The 20,638-nt window shown below is 42.5% G+C and overlaps 1 protein-coding gene across 7 annotated transcripts in view; it reads left to right on the top strand.

The window, feature by feature from the left end:
* Positions 1–20,638, top strand: part of ints6 (integrator complex subunit 6) — a 97,946-nt gene that overhangs the window by 18,195 nt on the left and 59,113 nt on the right. For 5 of the 7 annotated variants that reach the window (XR_010964372.1, XM_067992624.1, XM_067992625.1 and 2 more), the window contains exons 4-5: positions 10,554–10,643; positions 16,433–16,616. Coding sequence is in view for 6 of the 7 variants with exons in the window: in XM_067992624.1 (XP_067848725.1) it covers positions 10,554–10,643; positions 16,433–16,616 (274 nt within the window). In the remaining variant the exon portion in view is untranslated. The remainder of the gene's footprint in view (positions 1–10,553; positions 10,644–16,432; positions 16,617–20,638) is intronic. The other 2 variants (XM_067992622.1, XM_067992627.1) reach the window with 2 other exon arrangements.

Here is a 20,638-nt window from a genome sequence, read left to right as displayed (position 1 = left end):
AATGTGCATTTGATTTAATTGCTCCTGTGAAGTCAGCTCCTTTTTATTTCTTTATTTACACTTTAAATGGAATTGTGCACATTCAGACTTGCGCAACAGTTATTGATTATGTAGCTTCTACCAATGCTGCTCTGAAACTAGCCTTCAGGAGATATTAGAACATAGGAACAGGAGTAGGCCATTCAGCTCCTCGTGTTTGTTCCGCCATTCAATTAGATCGTGGCTGACCTGTATCTTCGCTCCATTTACCCAACTTAGTTCTGTATCCTTTAACCCTTGCCTAATTGAAATGTATCAATCTCAGTTTTGAAAATTTCAGTTGACTGCCGGCCTCAACAGCTTTTCTGGGGAGAGAGTTCCCGATTTCCACTACCCTTTGTGTGAAGAAGTATTTCCTGACTTCACCCCTGAATGGCCTGTCTCTAATTTTACGGTTATGCCCCCTTTTTTGGACTCTCCCACTAGGGTAGATAGAGAGAAACTATTTCCTCTATCAACTCCTTTAATCATCTTAAACACCTCCATTACATCATCCATTAATCTTCTATATGCCAGGGTGTACAAGCCTAGTCTGTGCAACCTGCCCTCATCATCTAACCATTTTAGGCCCAGTATCATTCTGGTGAATCTGCACGGCATCCTCTCCAAGGCCAACATATCTTTCGAGGTGCGGTGCCCAGAACTGAATGCAGTTCTCTGAATGGGGTCTAAACAGAGCTCTGTACAGCTGGAACATAACTTCCACCCCATTGTTTTCCAGTCCCCTTGAGATAAAGGCCAACGTTGCATTAGTCTTTTAAATTATTTTTTGTACCTGTCCACTATCTTTTAGTAATTTTTGTACTTGGACCCCTAAATCTCTCTGCTCCTCCACAGTTCCTAGCTTCTCGCCATTTAGAAAATACCATGATCTATTTTTCTTAGATCCAAAGTGGATGACCTCACACTTCCTCACATTGGGCAAAACTCTGGCAGATGGAGTTCAATCGTTCAATTCATCAATGTCCCTTTGCAACTTTCTGCTTCCATCTACATTATTTACTGTACCACCTAACTTGGTATCGTCAGCAAACTTGGATATATGGATCCCTATTCCTTCATCTAAGTCATTTATAAATATAGTGAAAAGCTGATGCCCCGGTACAAATTGTTGAGGGATACCACTAGTCACATCCAGCCAATTGGAGTACATACCCATTATCCCTACACTCTGTCTCCTACCTCCTAACCAATTCCCTACCCTTGGCAATACCCTCTAATTCCATGCGCTCTCATTTTTTATATCAGTCTCTGATGTGGAATCTTGTCAAATGCTTTCTTGAAGTCCATATAAATAACACCCACAGACACTCCCTTATCTACCACATTAGTTGGCTCCTCAAAAAATTCAGCTAGGTTCATTAGACATGGCTTACCTTTTACCAATCCATACTGGCTCTCTGATCAGTTCATGTTTGTCCAAGTGTTCAGTCACTCTGACCCTAATAATAGATTCTAGTAACTTCCCCACAACTGATGTTAAACTACTAGGCCTATAATTTCCTAGTTTATCTCATCTTTCTTAAATAGTAGAGTGACATTGGCAATTTTCCAATCCAAGTGGACAATTCCTGAATCGAAAGAATTTTGGAAGATCATGACGAGACCATCTACAATTTCATCACCTACTTCTTTTAATACCCTGAGGAGGAAACCATCAGTTCCTGAAGATTTGTCTATCTGTAGTCTCATTATTTTCTCCATTACCATTTTTTTTAACTTATATTAAATCTAGTAAGTTCCTCCACTTAATTTTTAAAAACTTTTCCTTGTATCTCTGGTACTTTATCCTCATCCTGTACTATGAAGACTGATACAAAGTAAGTATTTAACAAGTCTGCCATTTCCTGATTTTTCAATTACAATATAACCTGTGTCTGTCTTTAAGGGCCCCTGTTACTCTTAGTAACCCTCTTTCTCTTAATAGACTTGTAAAAACCTTTAGTGTTGTCCTTGATATTCCTTGCAAGCTTTTTCTCATATTCCCTTTCTGCAGCTCTTACTACTTCCTTTGTATCCCTGCTTAGCTTTATATCTCTCCCAGTCCTCAGAATCTCTACTGTCCTTTACATCCGTATAAGCCTTTTAGTTTTATACTATCTCTTGTTGACCAAGGCTGTTTAATTACACAAGTAGAGCTCTTGTCCTTTAGGGTTATGTACAGGTCTTGTATTCTACCAAATACTTCTTTGAACACCTCCCACTGATTGTTTGCAGTTTTGAGTTTGAAGTTCTGCCCGTCCTACTGTGGTCAATTTCTGTCTCATCCCTCCTAAGTCCGCCTCACCTAAATTTAAAACCTTGGTTCGTGACTCACCCTTCTCCCTCTCAAACCTAATATCAAATTCAATTATGTTATGGTCACTGTTAGCTCGGTGTCCCCTTACCATTAGATTATTGACTAATTCAAGTTCATTACTCATTAAATCTAATATGGCCTCTTCTCTAGTTGGTTCAATATCCTTATTGTTCCAGGAAGGATCAGATTACTCTCTCTTTCTCCCTGAGAGGCTGGCCTCCCAATGTGGGTGCAGTAACTTAGCATTAAAGGGGTTTGATTAGTACAGGTCCATGGGCTGCTGTTCTTTGTGTGAGTGTTTAACTGCTGCCACTATGTTTATATGTTTATCTGCTGCTGAAAAAGTGTGTTGTTTGATGCCATGTACCTTCCGATCAAACCTCCATCTGCTTTGACACTATTGACTCTTGTTGCTTTTGCCTTGTCTGCTGCATAATGGAAAATTGACTCAGTTTTTCAATCACATGCTGACACTGATCCATGGTGGTCAGGAAGGTGCTATGTTTGGATTCCTTGTCTGTGCTGATTCAGCTGACCTTGTCTATCATAGGATAGTTATCATAGTTGACCTCAGTGCACCCAAGCTGAGGAGGGGAAAAATTGGCTACGGTTCCACGACATGATAACTATCTAGTGACCCCTGCTCAAAAGTGGAATATAGGTGAGGACAGATTCAGTTTTGCTTGTGATGGCTGAAGGGATGAATAGCCCACTGGTGCTTATTGTCCAGGCTTACACATAAGAATGACCTCTTGGGAAAGATTATTGGCAAGCGGCTGCTTTCTGTGGAACCTTACTGACCATTTGTCAGTGTCGTCAGGAGGGATGGAGTAACTAAAGAAATCAAAACAAGTTCTGTAATAAATAACTGCATAAACTTGTGGTTTATGATATGATCCATATCTCTTCATTATCTACTGAATTGTGATTCTCTATTACAGTGTGTATGTTAAGTATTCCATGACAGATCAAGCTTGCCTAAGTTAGATGAACTCTCTTGAATATTCCTCTGCTTTATTAAAACATGGAATTTTGCAATCATTCTTCAAGTTTAAAAATCAGTGGCATTGGTAAGTGAGTTGGCCTTTTCTCTCTCTCTCTCTCTCTCTGACATCCATTTGTCACTATATTTCCACCCCTTGAAGACTGTGATTTGGTAGAGTATAGTACCTTGAAAAGTGGCTATCTTTCATGTGTCAACCCAAACGACGAGTATTTACATCCTATCACCAGATGAGTGCGGACCTGTTCTTGCCTGAAGTTCGCACCTGCACTTGCCAGCAGGGGCCACTGGATACCAGTTGGAAGTTGTTTTTTTTCATATGCTTCCTAGCGCAGGATTGCTCAGGCTCATAGCGACACACTTAGCTTCCACCCTAGTTAAGATCAGTTCGCTCAACATAGATGAGGCATCGAATCCAATGCCTTTGATCTGTACGGCTTAGTACTACACTGAATGGAGCCGTGACCACTAAGTTATCGTGGAGCTTTGTACATTTCCCCCCCCCCCCCCCTCCATTTTTTTGCATAATTTCATAATTTTTTTTATAGTAAGTGATGGCTTAACCAGTTAATCCTGGAACAAATAGACACAGATATAAATATGTATAAAAGAATATTTATGAATGAGTATCAATGAACTAATTGACAAAATTCCAAGTTCGAAGGAATAGGCCAGAACAACAAAGCACAAATGAAAAAAAACAGGCAGTAATACATCTTTCCTGTTCTGCATAGGAATCATAGTGAAACAAACAAGTATAAGAAAAAGGCACTGGGCTGAGTATCGACTAAAACATGAGTCAGGGATGGGGGAAGAGATGGAAGGAAGACTCGAGATTTAGATTAGCCACGACTAAGCCAGATTTGGGTCGAACCTGACACAATTACCCAAGCCCTGGACCTAACCAATTCCACAGGGTCTGTCCTATAAAGGATGGGCAAAAATAACATGGACAGGGATTCCTGGGGCCTCCCTTGAACGCTGTAGTGAAGGGATGGTAATGATACTTTCAAGGCTGTTGTAGATTTCTAAAGTGGAGTCATTAAGTGTTCTGGGAAGCCTGATTTAAGCCTTGGTTGTAACATCCATCTTGGTGATGTAGCCTTGACCAGTAGATGTCAACTGGATAATGGTACCATCCATTCTGTTCATTTTCTTCAACCTTGCTACAGTTGTTTCAGTATAAAGAATTTGGCACTTTTTTAATTGAGCGATAATTTAGATAAAGTGAGCATAAGGAATTTTCATTCCTCATTCTGCATCTTGCACTGTAGGAGCCAAGTTTGTAGGATTCTGGGGAACCTACATATTGAGCATACAGATGAAAATGTGATCTAACAATTAAGTTGTGTTGCATGTAGTCTGTTAGTCCCTCATTGCCTAAAGCCTCAGTTTCTGTGCCATTGTGCTAGTTTGTTTTCCCCTGCTCAAGGTGTTTTGATCCTTGCTTTGGACCTCTTACTGCCAAAATGGGCAACCAAGTGTCCAGCCAGTCTACAGGAGTAGGTTAGATCACCCTTACACAGTATCAAACAATCTGTCAATGTCTCCATCCTCTTTGAATTTCTTTGTTTCTTTTTCGGGTTTCAGATGCTGGTTGTCATCAGATGACGAGCCTCCAGAAAATATGACACCTGGCTGTTCTTGCCAGGACAGGCATATTCATGAATTGAAAAGATGCTGTGCTTAGTTTTTATGTAGTAACAGCAGCAACCAGTTCTATGCTTTCCTGACTAGTGCTTTTCAGTGGGGAAAGAGGGAGGTGGGGGGTTGGGGGCAATCCCTGCAAATATTGACGCACTCCCAGGGACCTCCTGATCTTAACTTTGTGTCAACCACCCAAAGGAAAACACTGCATTTAAAAGGAAAACTTCCATTACTTCTGTAGCCATATACTAATATACCATGTTTGCAAGTCAAAAAATACAGATGAGTTTGCAGAGTGCTGGGACCCTCTTGTGCACTGGATAGAGGTCAAATAAAACAGGCAAAGTAAATGGGCATAGTATACAAGGGTTTAATATATTGGCGTTTTATACTCTGAACAGACTGCCACAGCTAGGCTGTAGTCATAAGGCCTACCATTCACTACTAACCCATGCAATACATTGCCTGCATCAGAATCAAATTGAATGCCTTCACAGTTGGGTCAGCATCTGCCAATGTTTTTAAATACTGTGCAAAATGCAATTGTTTATTGAAAATGACTGATGATCCTGTCATTCAATAACATGCTAGTTGCCCAAATCTGATATTGTGACTTGTCAAATTGGCCTCTGGCTCATGAAACGTGCTTGAGGAGTAGCTGCACTCTGTTACCTGCATTGGTCATAAGATAGACAAAAACAGTAAGCTCAAGAAATCAGACACATCCAGTTAGATGTTGCTTACCATGAATAATTGATGACAAAGATACACCAGCCTGTCATGGTGCTGATGGCTCCACTACTACAATCGATGACAAGTGATCACCGACCCTTTTTTGTTGCTCAGTGGCAAGAGTTCATTCGCATTGATGCTGTTGGCTTTAAATAGTACTGCATTCCATGTAAATGAAGGGCAAATAAACATGTTATCTCCAAGGTGGTAAATCTCAGCATAATCAGACAGGACTTCCCTTAGAGAGAGGTTCCTCAACTTAGAGGTTGAGGCATCACCCCGGACAATTCTCCTGAAACAGCCATAGTGCATGTTGATATTGGGTACCCTTCGAGCTATGCCTGTGAGGAATATTGGGAAGTCTCCCAAACTATAATCAGAGAATGTTTTCTAACAACCCTGACTTTGTTCTCCCAGCCTCCACTACAGGGGATGGGTAACCCACTTCCACTGGGGTGGATGTGGTCCCCATCTGCTGCTCTTTTAAAACATCAGAGACTGTCCCTGGAGAGGAGGATTTGAGGACCCAGACAAGTATGGCACTTTTCCCTGACACTCAACTCCTTGAAGAAGCCAGCGACTTGGCGCAATTAATAGGTGCCATGGTCCCTGCCATAACTAGTCAAACTACTGTCTATAGTCGGTAGGGACCCAAAGGCCTGCTTTATAATCTTCCCGTTTACATTTGAGGTAATTGGGAACAGGAATTATGAAAATTAGTAGAACTTGTGCAATGATAATGATTACAACACCAACTTGCATTTATATGTCGCTTTCAATATAGTGAAACGTCCCAAGGTGCTTCACAGGAGCGTTATCAGACTAAATTTGACACCGAGCCCCATAAGGAGATATTAAGACAGGGAACCAAAAGCTTAGTCAAAGAGGTAGGTTTTAAGGAGCATCTTAAAGGAGGAGAGACACAGTTAGGGAGAGAATTCCAGAGCTCAGAGCCTGGACAACTGAAGGCACGGCAGCTAACGACAGGCCAAGGAAACCGGGGATGCATTAGAGGCCAGCAGGAGGAATGCAGAGTTCTCAGTTGTAGGACTGGATGAGGTTTCGGAGATGGGGAGGGGCGAGGCCACGGAAGGATTTGAATAAAAGGGTGAGAATTTTAAATTTGAGGCATTGTTGGACCGGGAGCCATTGTAGGTCAACAAGCACTAGGGTGATGGGAACGGGACTTGGTGCAAGTGAAGATATGGGCAGCAGAGCTTTGGATGAGCTGAAGTTTACAGAGAGTGTAAGATGGGAGGCCGGCCAGGAGGGCAATGGAATAGTTGAGTCTGGAGGTAACAAAAGCATGGATGAGGGTTTCAGCATCACATGAGGTGAGGCGGGGCGGAGACGGGCGATATTATGGAGGTGGAAGTAGGTAGTCTTGGTGATGGAGAGGGTATGGGTCGGAAGCGCAGTTCGGGGTCAAATAGGATGCCAAGGGTGCGAACAGTTTGGTTCAGCCTCAGGCAGTAGCCAAGGAGGAGGATGGAATCGGTGGCAAGGGAATGGAGTTTGTGGCGGGGGCCGAAGACAATGGCTTTGGTCTTTCCAATATTTAATTGGAGGAAGTTTCTGCTCATCCAATACATACAAGCAGCGTGACAAGTCAGATGCAGTGCAGGGGTCGAGAGAGGTGGTGATGAGGTAGAGCTGGGTGTCGCCAACGTACATGTGGAATCTGACGTGTTTTAGGATGATGTCGCCAAGGGGCAGCATGTAGATGAGAAATTAGACTACAAAAGCAGAATACCTTTTAAGAGCCTTTCTCTTCCAGTTCAACTAACAGGCTGTGCCAGAGCCTGGCTCAGCTGCAGCACTTTTGTGGTATCACCTGGAGATCCTGGGCATTGCCCCTTCGAGTGTCTCATGACTTTTAAGCCTAAGGCATACCCAAAGGTTCCTGCTGGGAATCCTTCCATTGATTATTGCCACCTCAGTACTTGTATCAGTGACTGTTTCACAAGCAGCCCTTCAATAACCCATGGAGATCTCAGGCCAGATTACCTGTGGGGGCCCTCCATTAATCCATGGATTTACCAATCCAGATTAACTGTGGAGACCCTCCATTAATCTATGGAGATATCAAGCTAGATTACCTGTGAGGACCCTCTAGTAATCCATGGAGTTGTCAAAATATTACCTATGGGGACCCTATTATGGATAATATACATCCCAACAGTACAGTCTATTCAGGAAGGAAACTGTTGGTATACTCCTGAAAGGTAAAAGGGGTACTTTCAAGGGTGATGCAGCAATGGTCGGAGAGTGAGTAGGACGAGTTTTAAACGAAAGAAGGAGGCTTATTTAAGGGTTAAGAACAATGGTAACAATGAGGACCATAAGGATTATAGGAAGCAACAAAAGGAGACAATGGGGGAAGAAAAAATCTTGCAAGGATAATAGTGAAGGGTTTTATAAGCACACCAAGAAATAGTGGTAAAGGAAGTGGGCCCTTTTAAACCAAAAAAAACTGCTTTAGTTAGGACACTGGTAACCGATAAGGACATGGCAGAAAGGCAAAATTGGTCTTCACAGTGGAGAAAGATGCAATACTAAAGCTGCAGGGAAGATCCCCAGAGGTTGGTCAGGGATTAATATACACAGGAAAAACTATAATGGATAAAACAATGGGATTAAAGCCAGACCGGTCTCTAGGCCCATGGATGATTTCCACTAGGGCTATTAAAGGAAATAGGTGAGGTAATGGGTAACACAATATTAATCTTCTAAAACTTGTTGGATTTGGGAATAGTACTAGAGGATTGGATGGTAAATAACAATACCCCATTTTTAAAAAAGGGAGGAAGTGACAATAGGTTTGAGTTTAATGTCAATAGTGGCAAAATTATTAGACTGAAAAGGAAAAATTTGCAGGGCTATGGGGAAAGGGGAGTGGGAAAAATTGGATATCTCTTCCAAAGAGCCATTGCAGGCGCAGTGGGCTGAATGGACTCCTGTGCTGTGTGATTCTATATACAGTCCTTGGAGAAAGTACAGTGATGATTCCAGGATGATGCATGGGGTAACAGACCGAGTATTCCCCGGAGATGAGGTTAAGGGATGATCTGATTCAGGTATTGAAAATAATGAAGGGAATTGGCAGGGTTAAGGGATGATTCTTCCCTCTGTTAGGGGAGTCTAGAATACATGGACACAATCTTAGAATTCAGTTTTCGTGGGTTAAAAGTGAAGTCAGGAAAAAAAAACATTCTTGCACAGAAGATTGTGAGCATGTGGAACACATAGCTGCAGCAGACTTGAGCAAGCTTTTGCCAGCTGTAGCTTTTCTAAGGCACTGATGACTATCCATCCAAAGCTGGTTAATGGAGTTTTCTGCTGAGGTGGGAGTGGAGGGGTTCAGCAGGGTAAGAACTGCTAGAATTTACGAACGATGAACAAAAATCCCAATTGTGTCAGCCACCAGATATTTCCTGTCTTGTCCTTCATAGAAGCTTGCTTTCAGATGAGGAAAAATATTTTCCCTACCACTTGTCACATTTGCTCATATCCATGCAGATATTCAGCAATTCAGGCACGATGACAGGTGTCCTGATGAATGTTAATTGTTACAGGTCCTAGTTTTGCTCCTAGCTTAGTTATTGATGTAGAAGATATGTCCAATGATGCAGCTTTTTTTTTCATTTCACCCATTCTAAAGGTAAAGGATTTTGCAAAAGGATTTTACTGAGTATTTGCATAATGTTCTGCATTTCCCCCCCCCCCCCCCAAAAGAAAATTGGTTGAAGCTGTTTTTGTCATCGTTGTTATTCTGATAGTCCTCAAATATATGGGGCCAGATTTTGCTGTCAAAATAATGGTGAGGCTAATGGCACTAGCTGTTATTTATGCGTAAATGGTACAGCGACTTCAGGCGAGGAACAGATGCGCAGTTAAATGCCAATATCCAAAAGTTGTTGTCTGAGATTTGCCGTTTCACTGTTAACTTTGCAAAAACGGCATTTCGCTGTTTGCCTCACCATTGACATGCTTTGAATGTTGTGAAGTTTTTGTATTTGCGTCGTAGATACAAACTCGCCACAGAAAGTCTTGTTGTTCCAAGTGTAAGTACCCTTGTAACGATGTGATTGACTGTCAGTAATTAACAATCTATCTGACACTGAAAATGAACTATTACAAGTGTGGAGTCTCATTCCTTCAGGTTTTAATTGTTGTTGGAGAATTTAAAAATGTCAAATTTACATTTTTTAAAAGAACTTTTCCTTTTCCTTTGTTTTTTTTCTCTCCTATGTTAATCCAATCTTGCTTTCCCTCTCTTTATTTCTCCTTCTGTACCTGATTTGACATTGAATTCACTACTCTAAGTTACACTTCCTTCTCGCTCTCTGCTGTTTATTTCTCAACCCTTCCATCTCATTGGTTAAAGAGGTGCCCTGTCAGGTCCCAGATCCCAGATGCCCTGCTTCTCTCGCTGAGCCGTTATCAGCTCGTACTTTCAGCAACTTAATGGGCAAAAATGTTTTGAGCTGAAGGGTGCAGAGCAAGTCTGTAACAGCAGACACCAATAGATGCCCGACTACAGCAAAACCTGGCCTATGATCTTTTCCCAGGAAAGTGCTGTAAAACTATAATATTCTGTATCAATTTGATTAAATGTTTTTTCATCTTGTCCTGCCTCTCAATTGTAGTTAAGATTTAATGTTTGAACTGGTTCACCTCCAGTGGCATTGCTCACTGTGGAAAATGAAATGTAATTTTCTCTCAATTTAATGGCTAACTTGCACTCAGTAGCAGCTTTGAGGTTGGTAGGAACATTAACATCTGCTCCTAGCTTTGCTAAAATATGGATTACTCTCCTTGGATTTTTTTTAGGGGAGAAATCCTTTCTTTCTAGAACCATCAATCATCGTTACAATTACTGATGGGAACAAGTTGACAAACAATAGTGGTATACAGGAGGAGGTAAGTTACAGTCTATTGTCTTTGTCACAGTGTTCATTACAATTTTTGTTAAAACTAGTAGATTTTCCCCTCATGGTGCTTTTGGATGTTGCTGCCCCTGGAGTATGATTTTTGATGTTCACCTCAATGGATGGAGATCTATATTAAGTCCAATGAATTCAGAATCAGCTAATTGATAAACGAGAAAAAGTTACCACATTCTGAATGTACATTTCTCATTTTGTTTCACTACTCATGTACATCATCTTGGACTTAAAGATTTCATTTCTTAATACTTCCAATCTTAATGTTTTAAGATTGGAAGTACATTGGATATTTTTGTGGTAATTCAGCATACTTGCTGTCTGTTCGAGGGCAAGTTTTCAGAGTTGACTTCGGTGCTGTGAGTGAAGTAGTGAAGAAATGTTTTGAATGATCAAAAATAATTTTTTAAAAAATGTTACATTTACATATGTTAAGGTGCAGACATCCAAGCTAGGAAGAGGGTGTATCTGTAGATGAGGAGCAGGTTTTTGGAACCTGAGTAATTAGCGTGAAAGAACAAAATCAGATCAAAAATGCATTAATGATCATGTGATTAACAATACCAATTAAGGTATTGGAAAAGACATGAATACCACAGACTAATCAGCTCAATGGAAGACACTTGCATATTCATTTTGTGTGCATGTGTATATATGGTGTATGATGTATCTAATATTGCTTATCTGTCATTGTGTTGTCATGTTTTTGTCACACTTTTTGTCACTTCTTTCCCATTATGTCCACATTTCCAATAGGATTTGCCTGTGTAAACTCATCATTCTGATTGAGCAGACTGACCACCAGCTTCCCATAATTCTGTTTTTTGAAAATCTGCTATTTTTTTTGCGCACACCCCTGAAGCCGACCAGTCTTAGCATGTCATTAAATCCACGCCGCTCCCTGCTTTGCTTGCTCAGGTTGGGGGGGAAATCACATATTCCCACAAAATGCAGATGAACACAATTCTCACTGCTACCAGGAAGGAGTGCCTCCCCATAACAAACCCATAAAAATAGAGAAAACATCAATAGAACATTTGACCATTAGATCAGGTATTTTGGTTTCACCTCAGACTGGGAAAGGGCCCTGATTGTTTGGTACTCTTCCTAGAATGAGAGTCATCCCCCAACAGCGCAGTACACCACTATGGTGGGAAGAAGTAGGCTTTTTTTTATTCATTCATGGGAAGTGGGTGCTGCTGGCCAGGCCAGGATTTATTGCCCATCACTAATTGCCCTTGAGAAGATGGTGGTGAGCCGCATTCTTGAACCGCTGCAGTCCGTGGGGTGAAGGTTCTCCCACAGTGCTGTTAAGTAGGGAGTTCCAGGATTTTGACCCAGCAACGATAAAGGAACGGCAATATATTTCCGAGTCGGGAGGGTGTGTGATTTGGAGGGGAATGTGCAGGTGGTGGTATTCCTATGTGCCTGCTGTCCTTGTCCTTCTAGGTGGTAGAGGTCACGGGTTTGGGAGGTGCTGTGGAAGAAGCCTTGGCGAGTTGCTGCAGTGCATCCTATAGATGGTATTCACTGCAGCTACGGTGCGCTGGTGGTGCAGGGAGTGAATGTTTCGGGTGGTGGATGGGTTGCCAATCAAGCAGGCTGCTTTGTCCTGAATGCTGTTGAGCTTCTTGAGTGTTGGAGCTGCACTCATCCAGGCGAGTGGAGAGTATTCCATCACACTCCTGACTTGTGCCTTGTAGATGGTGGAAAGGCTTTGGGGAGTCAGGAGGTGAGTCACTCGCCGCAGAATACCCAGCCTCTGACCTTCTCTTGTAGCCACCATATTGATGTGACTGGTCCAGTTTAGTTTCTGGTCAATGGTGGCCCCCAGGATGTTGATGGTGGGGGATTCGGCGATGGTAATGTGGCTGAATGTCAAGGGGAGGTGGTTGGATTCTCTCTTGTTGGAGATGGTCATTGCCTGGCACTTCTCTGGCGTGAATGCTACTTGCCACTTACAAGCCCAAGCCAGGATGTTGTCCAGGTCTTGCTGCATGTTAGCATGGATGGCTTCATTATCTGAGGGGTTGCTAATGGAACTGAACACTGCAATCATCAGCGAACATCCCCATTTCTGTCCTTATGGTGGAGGGAAGGTCATTGATGAAGCAGCTGAAGATGGTTGGGCCTAGGACACTGCCCTGAGGAACTCCTGCAGCAATGTCCTGGGGCTACCATCTTCCTTTGTACTAGGTATGATTCCAGCCACTGGACTGTTTTCCCCCTGATTCTCATTGACTTCAATTTTACTAGGGCTCCTTGGTGCCATACTTGGTCAAATGCTGCCTTGTCCTCAAGGGCAGTCACTCTCACCTCACCTCTGGAATTCAGCTCTTTTGTCCATGTTTGGACCAAGGCTGTAATGAGGCCTGGAGCCGAATGGACCTGGCGGAACCCAAACTGAGTATTGGTGAGTAAGTGCCGCTTGATAGCACTGTCAACGACACCGTCCATCATTTTGCTGATGATTGAGAGTAGACTGATGGAGCGGTAATTGGCCGGATTGGATTTGTCCTGCTTTTTGTGGACAGGACAATTTTCAACATTGTCGGGTAGATGCCAGTGTTGTAGCTGTACTGGAACAGTTTGGCTAGAGGTGTGGCTAGTTCGAGAGCACAGGTCTTCACTACAGCCAGGATATTATTGGGGCCCATAGTCTTTGCTGTATCCATACCACGTGGAGTGAATCAAATTGGCTGAAGACTGGCTTCTGCGATGGTGGGGATATCGGGAGGGGGCTGAGATGGATTATCCACTCGGCACTTCTGGCTGAAGATGGTTGCAAATGCTTCAGCCATGTCTTTTGCACTCACGTGCTGGACTCTGCCATCATTGCGGATGGGGATGTTCACGGAGCCTCCTTCTCCCGTTAGTTGTTTAATTGTCCACCATTCGCGACTGGATGTGGCAGGACTGCTTTTATCTGATCCGTTGGTTGTGGAATCGCATAGCTCTGTCTATAACATGTTGCTTCCGCTGCTTAGCATGCATGTAGTCCTGGTAGAAGAGGAAGATGGATCAGCACTCATTTCCACTCAGCCCTCTCCAATACCACACAGGAGCCAGAAAATTGGTCAATGGGAGTCAGGGGGGAAAACTCTCCAGTGGCTGGAGTCATACCTAGCACAAAGGAAGATGGTAGTGGTTGTTGGAGGCCAATCATCTCAGCCCCAGGACATTGCTGCAGGAGTTCCTCAAGGCAGTGTCCTAGGCCCAACCATCTTCAGCTGCTTCATCAATGACTTTCCCTCGAACATAAGGTCGGAAATGGGGATGTTCGCTGATGATTGCACAGTGTTCAGTTCTATTCGCAACCCCTCAGATAATGAAGCAGTCCGAGCCCGCTTGCAGCAAGACCTGGACAACATCCAGGCTTGGGCTCATAAGTGGCAAGTAACATTCGCGCCAGGCAATGACCATCTTCAACAAGAGAGAATCCAACCACCTCCCCTTGACATTCAACGGCATTACCATCGCCCACCATCAACAACCTGGGGGTCACCATTGACCAGAAACTTAACTGCATCAGCCATATAAATACTGTGGCTACAAGAGCAGGTCAGAGGCTGGGTATTCTGCGGCGAGTGACTCGCCTCCTGACTTCCCCAAAGCCTTTCCACCATCTACAAGGCACAAGTCAGGAGTGCGATGGAATACTCTCCACTTGCCTGGATGAGTGCAGCTCCAACAACACTCAAGAAGCTCGACACCATCCAGGACAAAGCAGCCCACTTGATTGGCACCCCATCCACCACCCTAAACCTTCACTCCCTTCACCACCGGCGCACAGTGGCTGCAGTGTGTACCATCCACAGGATGCACTGCAGCAACTCGCCAAGGCTTCTTCGACAGCACCTCCCAAACCTGCGACCTCTACCCCCTAGAAGGACGAGCAGCAGGCACATGGGAACAACACCACCTGCACATTCCCCTCCAAGTCACACACCATCCCGATTTGGAAATATATCGCCGTTCCTTCATTGTCGCTGGGTCAAAATCCTGGAACTCCCTTCCTAACAGCACTGTGGAAGAATCTTCACCACACGGACTGCAGCGGTTCAAGAAAGTGGCTCACCACCACCTTCTCAAGGGCATTTAGGGATGGACAATAAATGCTGGCCTCGCCAGCGACGCCCACATCCCATGAACGAATTGAAAAAAAACTCACCACAACTACACTCTTGGACAGTGCATGATAGCATGCAGCAGCTTTGTTTGTCTCTTTTTCTCTCTCCATCCATGGCCAAAAGCCAAAGCTGTCATCGTTCTGTGTCACATAAATAGTTTATAAAACTATGCCAAGTGAATCATGGCATGTACTGGAGCATATACTAATGCAATGTGTATAAATACACCATCCCATAAACGATTGTAACGTTCAGAGTTGAAGGAGAATATCCATTTTTGGTGTTAAATGCAGTATTTCCTTTTAACTTTTTGAGATGAACACATTGCACTGCTGAAATGTTCAGTAGAATATATATGGAGAAATAGGAGTTTGTCACGTTGAGGCTGGCTTATTCTTCTTGCTGAATGGAAGCTGGAACTGGTTTCTCCCCTCTCTCTTTCCTCTGATATCCCATCCACTTCTTTCCCAACCTCCAGCATTTAACTGTAAGGGATATGATCTGGTTAAGCACCAGTTCTGAGCAGATTTTGGTCAGCACCATCAGCTTATTGTAACCAAAATAGTGTGCCACAATTTTAAACTGAATGTTGCTTGTGGTTCTTAGACTGAGAAATAGATCTATCTAACCTTGGAGAACAGTTCCTTTGGGTAGCTCTTTTGAGTACAACACAGTGCATCCAAAGTAGTACAGCAAATGTAGGGTTAACTCCTGTGTCTCTACTGAAGGAACTGACTGCTGTCTGGAGTTAAGAATTCTAGAAATTTGTAAACAGAATGAGTGTGAGGGAACCATCATACTAAACAGGAATGAAACAGAAAACAACCCTCATCAAATGAACACCATCAGCCCTTTTCACAGTTCTTATTTGGCATAAAATCCCATATGTATCAGCTATTTTTAACTGAAATGGCTAAACTCACCTTCCCCTTAATTGAAAGCATGTGAACAGAATTTAAATTATTAAAATTGTACCTGTATCTTGCGTTGTTGCCAAATAGTGATTGTCAGATATTTCAGATTTCAACCTTGTAAATTCATACTTGGTTTCACCTGCATGAGTCAAAATCCTAAAACCATAATTGGGATATAACATGTGTGCGTCCTCTCATCCTGACCTGGAGGTCGTAACAATTAAACTCCTTCTTTTGTGGACTGGATACTGTAATTGCGCACATGCCCTCGTCAGCATTTCTTCTATAATCTTAAAAGGCGAACTGATAACTGTCGTGAGACCAGGCCAATTATAAATCAACAAGCTGATCAGAACTCTCTCTCTTTCTCCCCTGCCCCCCTCCCCCTCCCTCCTCCCAAGCTCAGGGATGCTGAAGCCATGTGTCTGCCACCTTGGCCAGGATCGGCACAGGTTTCAATTTTCCTGGGTTCGAATGGCTCAATACTACACCATGAAGTGTATGTATTTACTTTGTTTTTAAATTTATTTTTAAATAATTGCTAATGGAGAGCTTGGAATCCCTTGACTTATCCATAGCTTAAATGTGTTTTCTGTTCCTGTTTGGTCTTTCAATAATTGCATAACCAATTGAAAAGTTCTCTTTTTTTTTTAAAAAGAGAGAATCAATTAAATTCCAAATTAGTAAAATAGTAAGTAAACTGTTTCTTTTCACAATTCCAGCTTCACCTACCACTCAATTCTCCCTTACCAGGGAGTGAATTAACCAAGGAGCCGTTTCGTTGGGATCAGCGACTATTTGCCCTTGTCTTGCGTCTTCCTGGATCGATGTCTCTTGAAGCAGAGCAATTGGGTAGTGTGCCATCTGATGAATCTGCTATTACACCCATGTGTGAGGTTACAGGAGGTGAGATCAACTTCATACAGTTGATGTTTTGAATGGACCACCTTATCTTTTTAAATAAAACTTTTTACTCAGTTTTTTGCACTAAAGTTAGTCAAGACAGGAATGCTGACCCTTCGTTTCACAAGTCAGAAGATCCTGATGTTCTCTTGTGCTTCTACATCATTTTGTATTGCTAAGTGGTAGAGATTAAGAAAAAAAAACTGTTTGGACCACAGAACGACAAGTCGTAATTTGATCTCCAGCTTCAAATGACTAACTCGCAACTCAAGCTTTGTTCTTGCAGTTTGATGACATCTCACCCCTAAATTTGGATTTCTGTCTTGTAATCCACTCCTACCCATCCAGTATCCTTATGATTTTAGCTGATGCGTACAGTTATATTATTGTGTCTTATTGTTGTGCTGACTACTTTATTTCCTTCCTTCCACACTCTCTTCTCAACCATTTGTTTTAAACTGGGCTAGTCTTGGAAGAGGGAAGGGAAACTATTGAGCACATTTTCTTGTTCATGCAGAGTATCAAACTGATGTTTGTTAAACTTGGAATAGTCAGTTGTGTAACGGACTAAGAACACCAATTGAGACATCTATCCCTTTAGAAATCTTGGCAAAATTAGTTAGTTAATAAATAACCTCAACAAGTAAAGGGATGTGCTCATTTCTTTTTCTTGGTTAAATCCTATAATATCGGTACGGATGCAGTTCTCTCACTTCTGACACATACTTCTGTCTCTCTCTCTCTCACACCGGCCTCAACGTTAACCAATGCGTCCAATTATGGTGCTGTCTCCCTTAGGAACAAAACAGAAGTTCGGGATGAGAAAAGGTCATTCAACCCATTGAAATTGATCTCTCTGGTGTCCTAAATTTCCCATTTATATTCCTCAATTATTCGTGTTTTTGCCTCTTAACCCTGCCCAGCAGATTATTCCAAATATTAATTGCTCTTTGAGTAAAGAATTTCTTCCCAATAGTTACTTTCAATTTACTTTTCATGAATTTGAAGTTGTATCCTTTCCTGGTTTACTTTGAAATATTTTGTATAGTATCAGCCGTGGCTTAGTGGTAGCACTCTCACCTCCGAATCAGTGGGGTGTGGGTTCAAGCCCCACTCTAGAGACTTGAGCACAAAATCTAGGCTGATACTTCAGTGCAGTACTGAGGGAGTGCATCACTGTCGGAGGTGCTGTCTTTCGGATGAGTCGTTAAACCGTGGCCCCATCTGTGCGCTCAGGTGGATGCAGAAGATCCCATGGCACTCTTTCGAAGAAGTGCAAGGGAGATCTCCTCTGTGTCCTGGCCAATATCTATCCCTCAACCAACATCATTAAAACAGATTATCTGATCGTTATCACATTGCCGTTTGAGAGCTTGTTGTGTGCAAATTGGCTGCCACATTTCCTACATGACTACAGTGACGACACTTCAAAAAGTACTTCATTGACTGTAAAGCACTTTGGGACGTTCTGAGGTCGTGAAAGGCGCTGTATAAATGCAAGTCTTTATTTTTACTGCAATGAGGTCCCCCACTGCTGCCTTATAGACAGTAGATCTTGAGCTTCTCTAATCTTTCTTTATACATGATCCCTTTACACTTGGGAGAAATCATCATCTCTGCATCCTCTCCACTGTTTTGGCTTTTGTGGTATGAACAGAATTGATCACACTGCTTCTCCAGGTCTCATCTGGCCATTGTATTGTCCAGCCCCAGCATGATCTTTGGAGACGTATGCTATTGTTCTGATGATTGAAACCAGCATTTCAACACTTTTATAATTGCATCACCAGATAGGGATGAGTCTACTATCACTCCCAGGACACTTTCTAAATCTCTGATCGTTTCATCATTGTATACTTCTGATGTATATTTTTCAACCAATAAGCAAATACTTCACTTAATGCTTCACAAAATGAGTGAAACTCATCCATTTTGGCTAATGTTGGCTATTTTGGTGCATCTCACCTATCACATATTTAATGACAACATGTGTTTATATAGTTCTTTTAACATAAACATCCCAAACCTTTTCAAAATGGATACCAAGCTAGGAAAGGAGAAAGTAAGAGAGGCCACCAAATTCTTAGTTGAAGAGGTGAGCTTTGTGGAGGTTTTTAAAGGAGGGGAGGGAGGTAGGGAGGTAGAGAGGCTGAGAGGTTTAGTGATAGAATTTGAGAATAGGACCCAGGCAGCTGAAGGTTCTGCCACCAATAGTGGACGAAAGGAGGGGGAAAATTGAAGTCAGGAATGGAGAGTTTTAATGATGGGGTAGAGGGCTGCGGGTGATTGCAGCAATAGGTTTGGGGAAGGCTATGATGCATCTGACAATGAGGATGATGATTTTAAACTTAAGGTGTTGGGGCAGAGATAGCCTTGATCTTGGTGACTAAGAAATCCAGGAGCTCTTCACACTTGGTGCTTGAAGTGGCTGGATGGAGGAGATGATTTTAAGGAGGTGATTGGTTGTAGGGAAAATGAGCTTGTGGTTATCCTTGGCCTCCAGAATGATCCTGGAATATTGGGCTATTTTGGCTGAGATGCAGCAAAGCATAACAGTGCTTGACGTCCAAAACAGATCTGACGATGAATGCTTAGGCCAGTTCTGCGCCAGATAAACTCCAGTTTATGCCCCTCAGACAAAGGAAAGACTAAGGCCTCACTTGGAGTACGGCAGGGGCAGAAGATGATTATTTTGCTGGGGGTTAAAAGAGGTGAGAATGCAGTTAAACAGATGGACATTTGTGGAAGGCCAGAGGTGGAGGATTTGGGAATTTAAGTGAGGTTGTATGGGCCTTGGGAGAATATTTGAGTGGATGTTTGTAAATCTTGCACCCATGATTATCCATCTGGTCCAAGGAGAAGACCATGTTGAAATCGCATGTAGGGTTTGTTCCAAAGCTAGTTACTAGTAATTAAGATTCCTTCCTCTTATCTGAGCTGTTGACAAGTCTGGTTGTTGAGCTTTGACAGGATGTGACATCGGCTAACAATAACCCAAGCATGTCGTACTGGTTATGTTCCAAGTTTAAACTATATGTCAGGGTGTCCTTTTTTAAAAAAGGCATTTGGTCCCTTGATCAATCAACACGCTTGGCCTATATGACAGGATTAAAAATGCTCTCCCAGGCAGAAACTCTGATCAGATTTTGTGTCTCTTAAGGCACGGCTCAGCTGCTATCATTCATTTGTGTGGCATAGTCAGCAGTGTAATCTTGATATCTCGCAGCTCATGTGGGAAAGATCTCTGACAATTTCCAACTTGCTCAGAACAAAAGTCTTAACAGATTGTCCTCACCTGCTTTAATATGCAAGTGCTTCCAACCACGTGTCTATCTCCCCAAGTCTCAGACCGTCCATGCGGCTGTATTTACAACTTGTTGGGACCAAGATTTCGTTTTTCGACATTGATTAAGGACAGGTGGGACTATAAAGCCTGAGTTGCCCCCTCTCCCATAACGAATGTTGTGGCTTTGCAGGTGAACAAATTACACCAAATTCCATCAAGCTGATGTACCTAGCGGTCCAGAATTTGTGGCGAGTGAGTCTCTTGCCACTAAGTGGTGTGGGACACCTGGGAGTAGGTCAATTGCAGTTGGTGCACAATTTATTGAGGGCCAAGGTAGAGGAGGCAGGAAAATAAATTCAGAGGAAGTACTCATTTGTTTCTATTTAGTTTAAGCAGGGGGACATATGATACAGTTTCACCTAAAAGTGTATTTAAGAAAAACAAACTTTGTTATGCTTTCCCTGTCAATGTTGGCTAGGTAACTATGTAGCTGAAATAGATCCTAATTTAAAGAATGGTTGTGATACCTATAGTGGATAAGTAATTTATCACAATAATGTGTCCTAACTGGCAGTACGCCTCCAGTTAAAAAGATTGTGTTAACCATTGTTGTCCAATACATTAGCCACTAGCTAATGTGGTTAATTAGGAATCCAGATGTGGCTAATTACATGTTTATTGAGTAAATATACACATGTACATTTACCTGTAGTGTGAGAATGGGTGTAAGGCATTTTCT

Source organism: Heptranchias perlo, chromosome 11, assembly GCF_035084215.1.
Source record: "Heptranchias perlo isolate sHepPer1 chromosome 11, sHepPer1.hap1, whole genome shotgun sequence".
Taxonomy (NCBI): domain Eukaryota; kingdom Metazoa; phylum Chordata; class Chondrichthyes; order Hexanchiformes; family Hexanchidae; genus Heptranchias; species Heptranchias perlo.
This window is presented reverse-complemented; position numbering and strand designations above follow the sequence as displayed.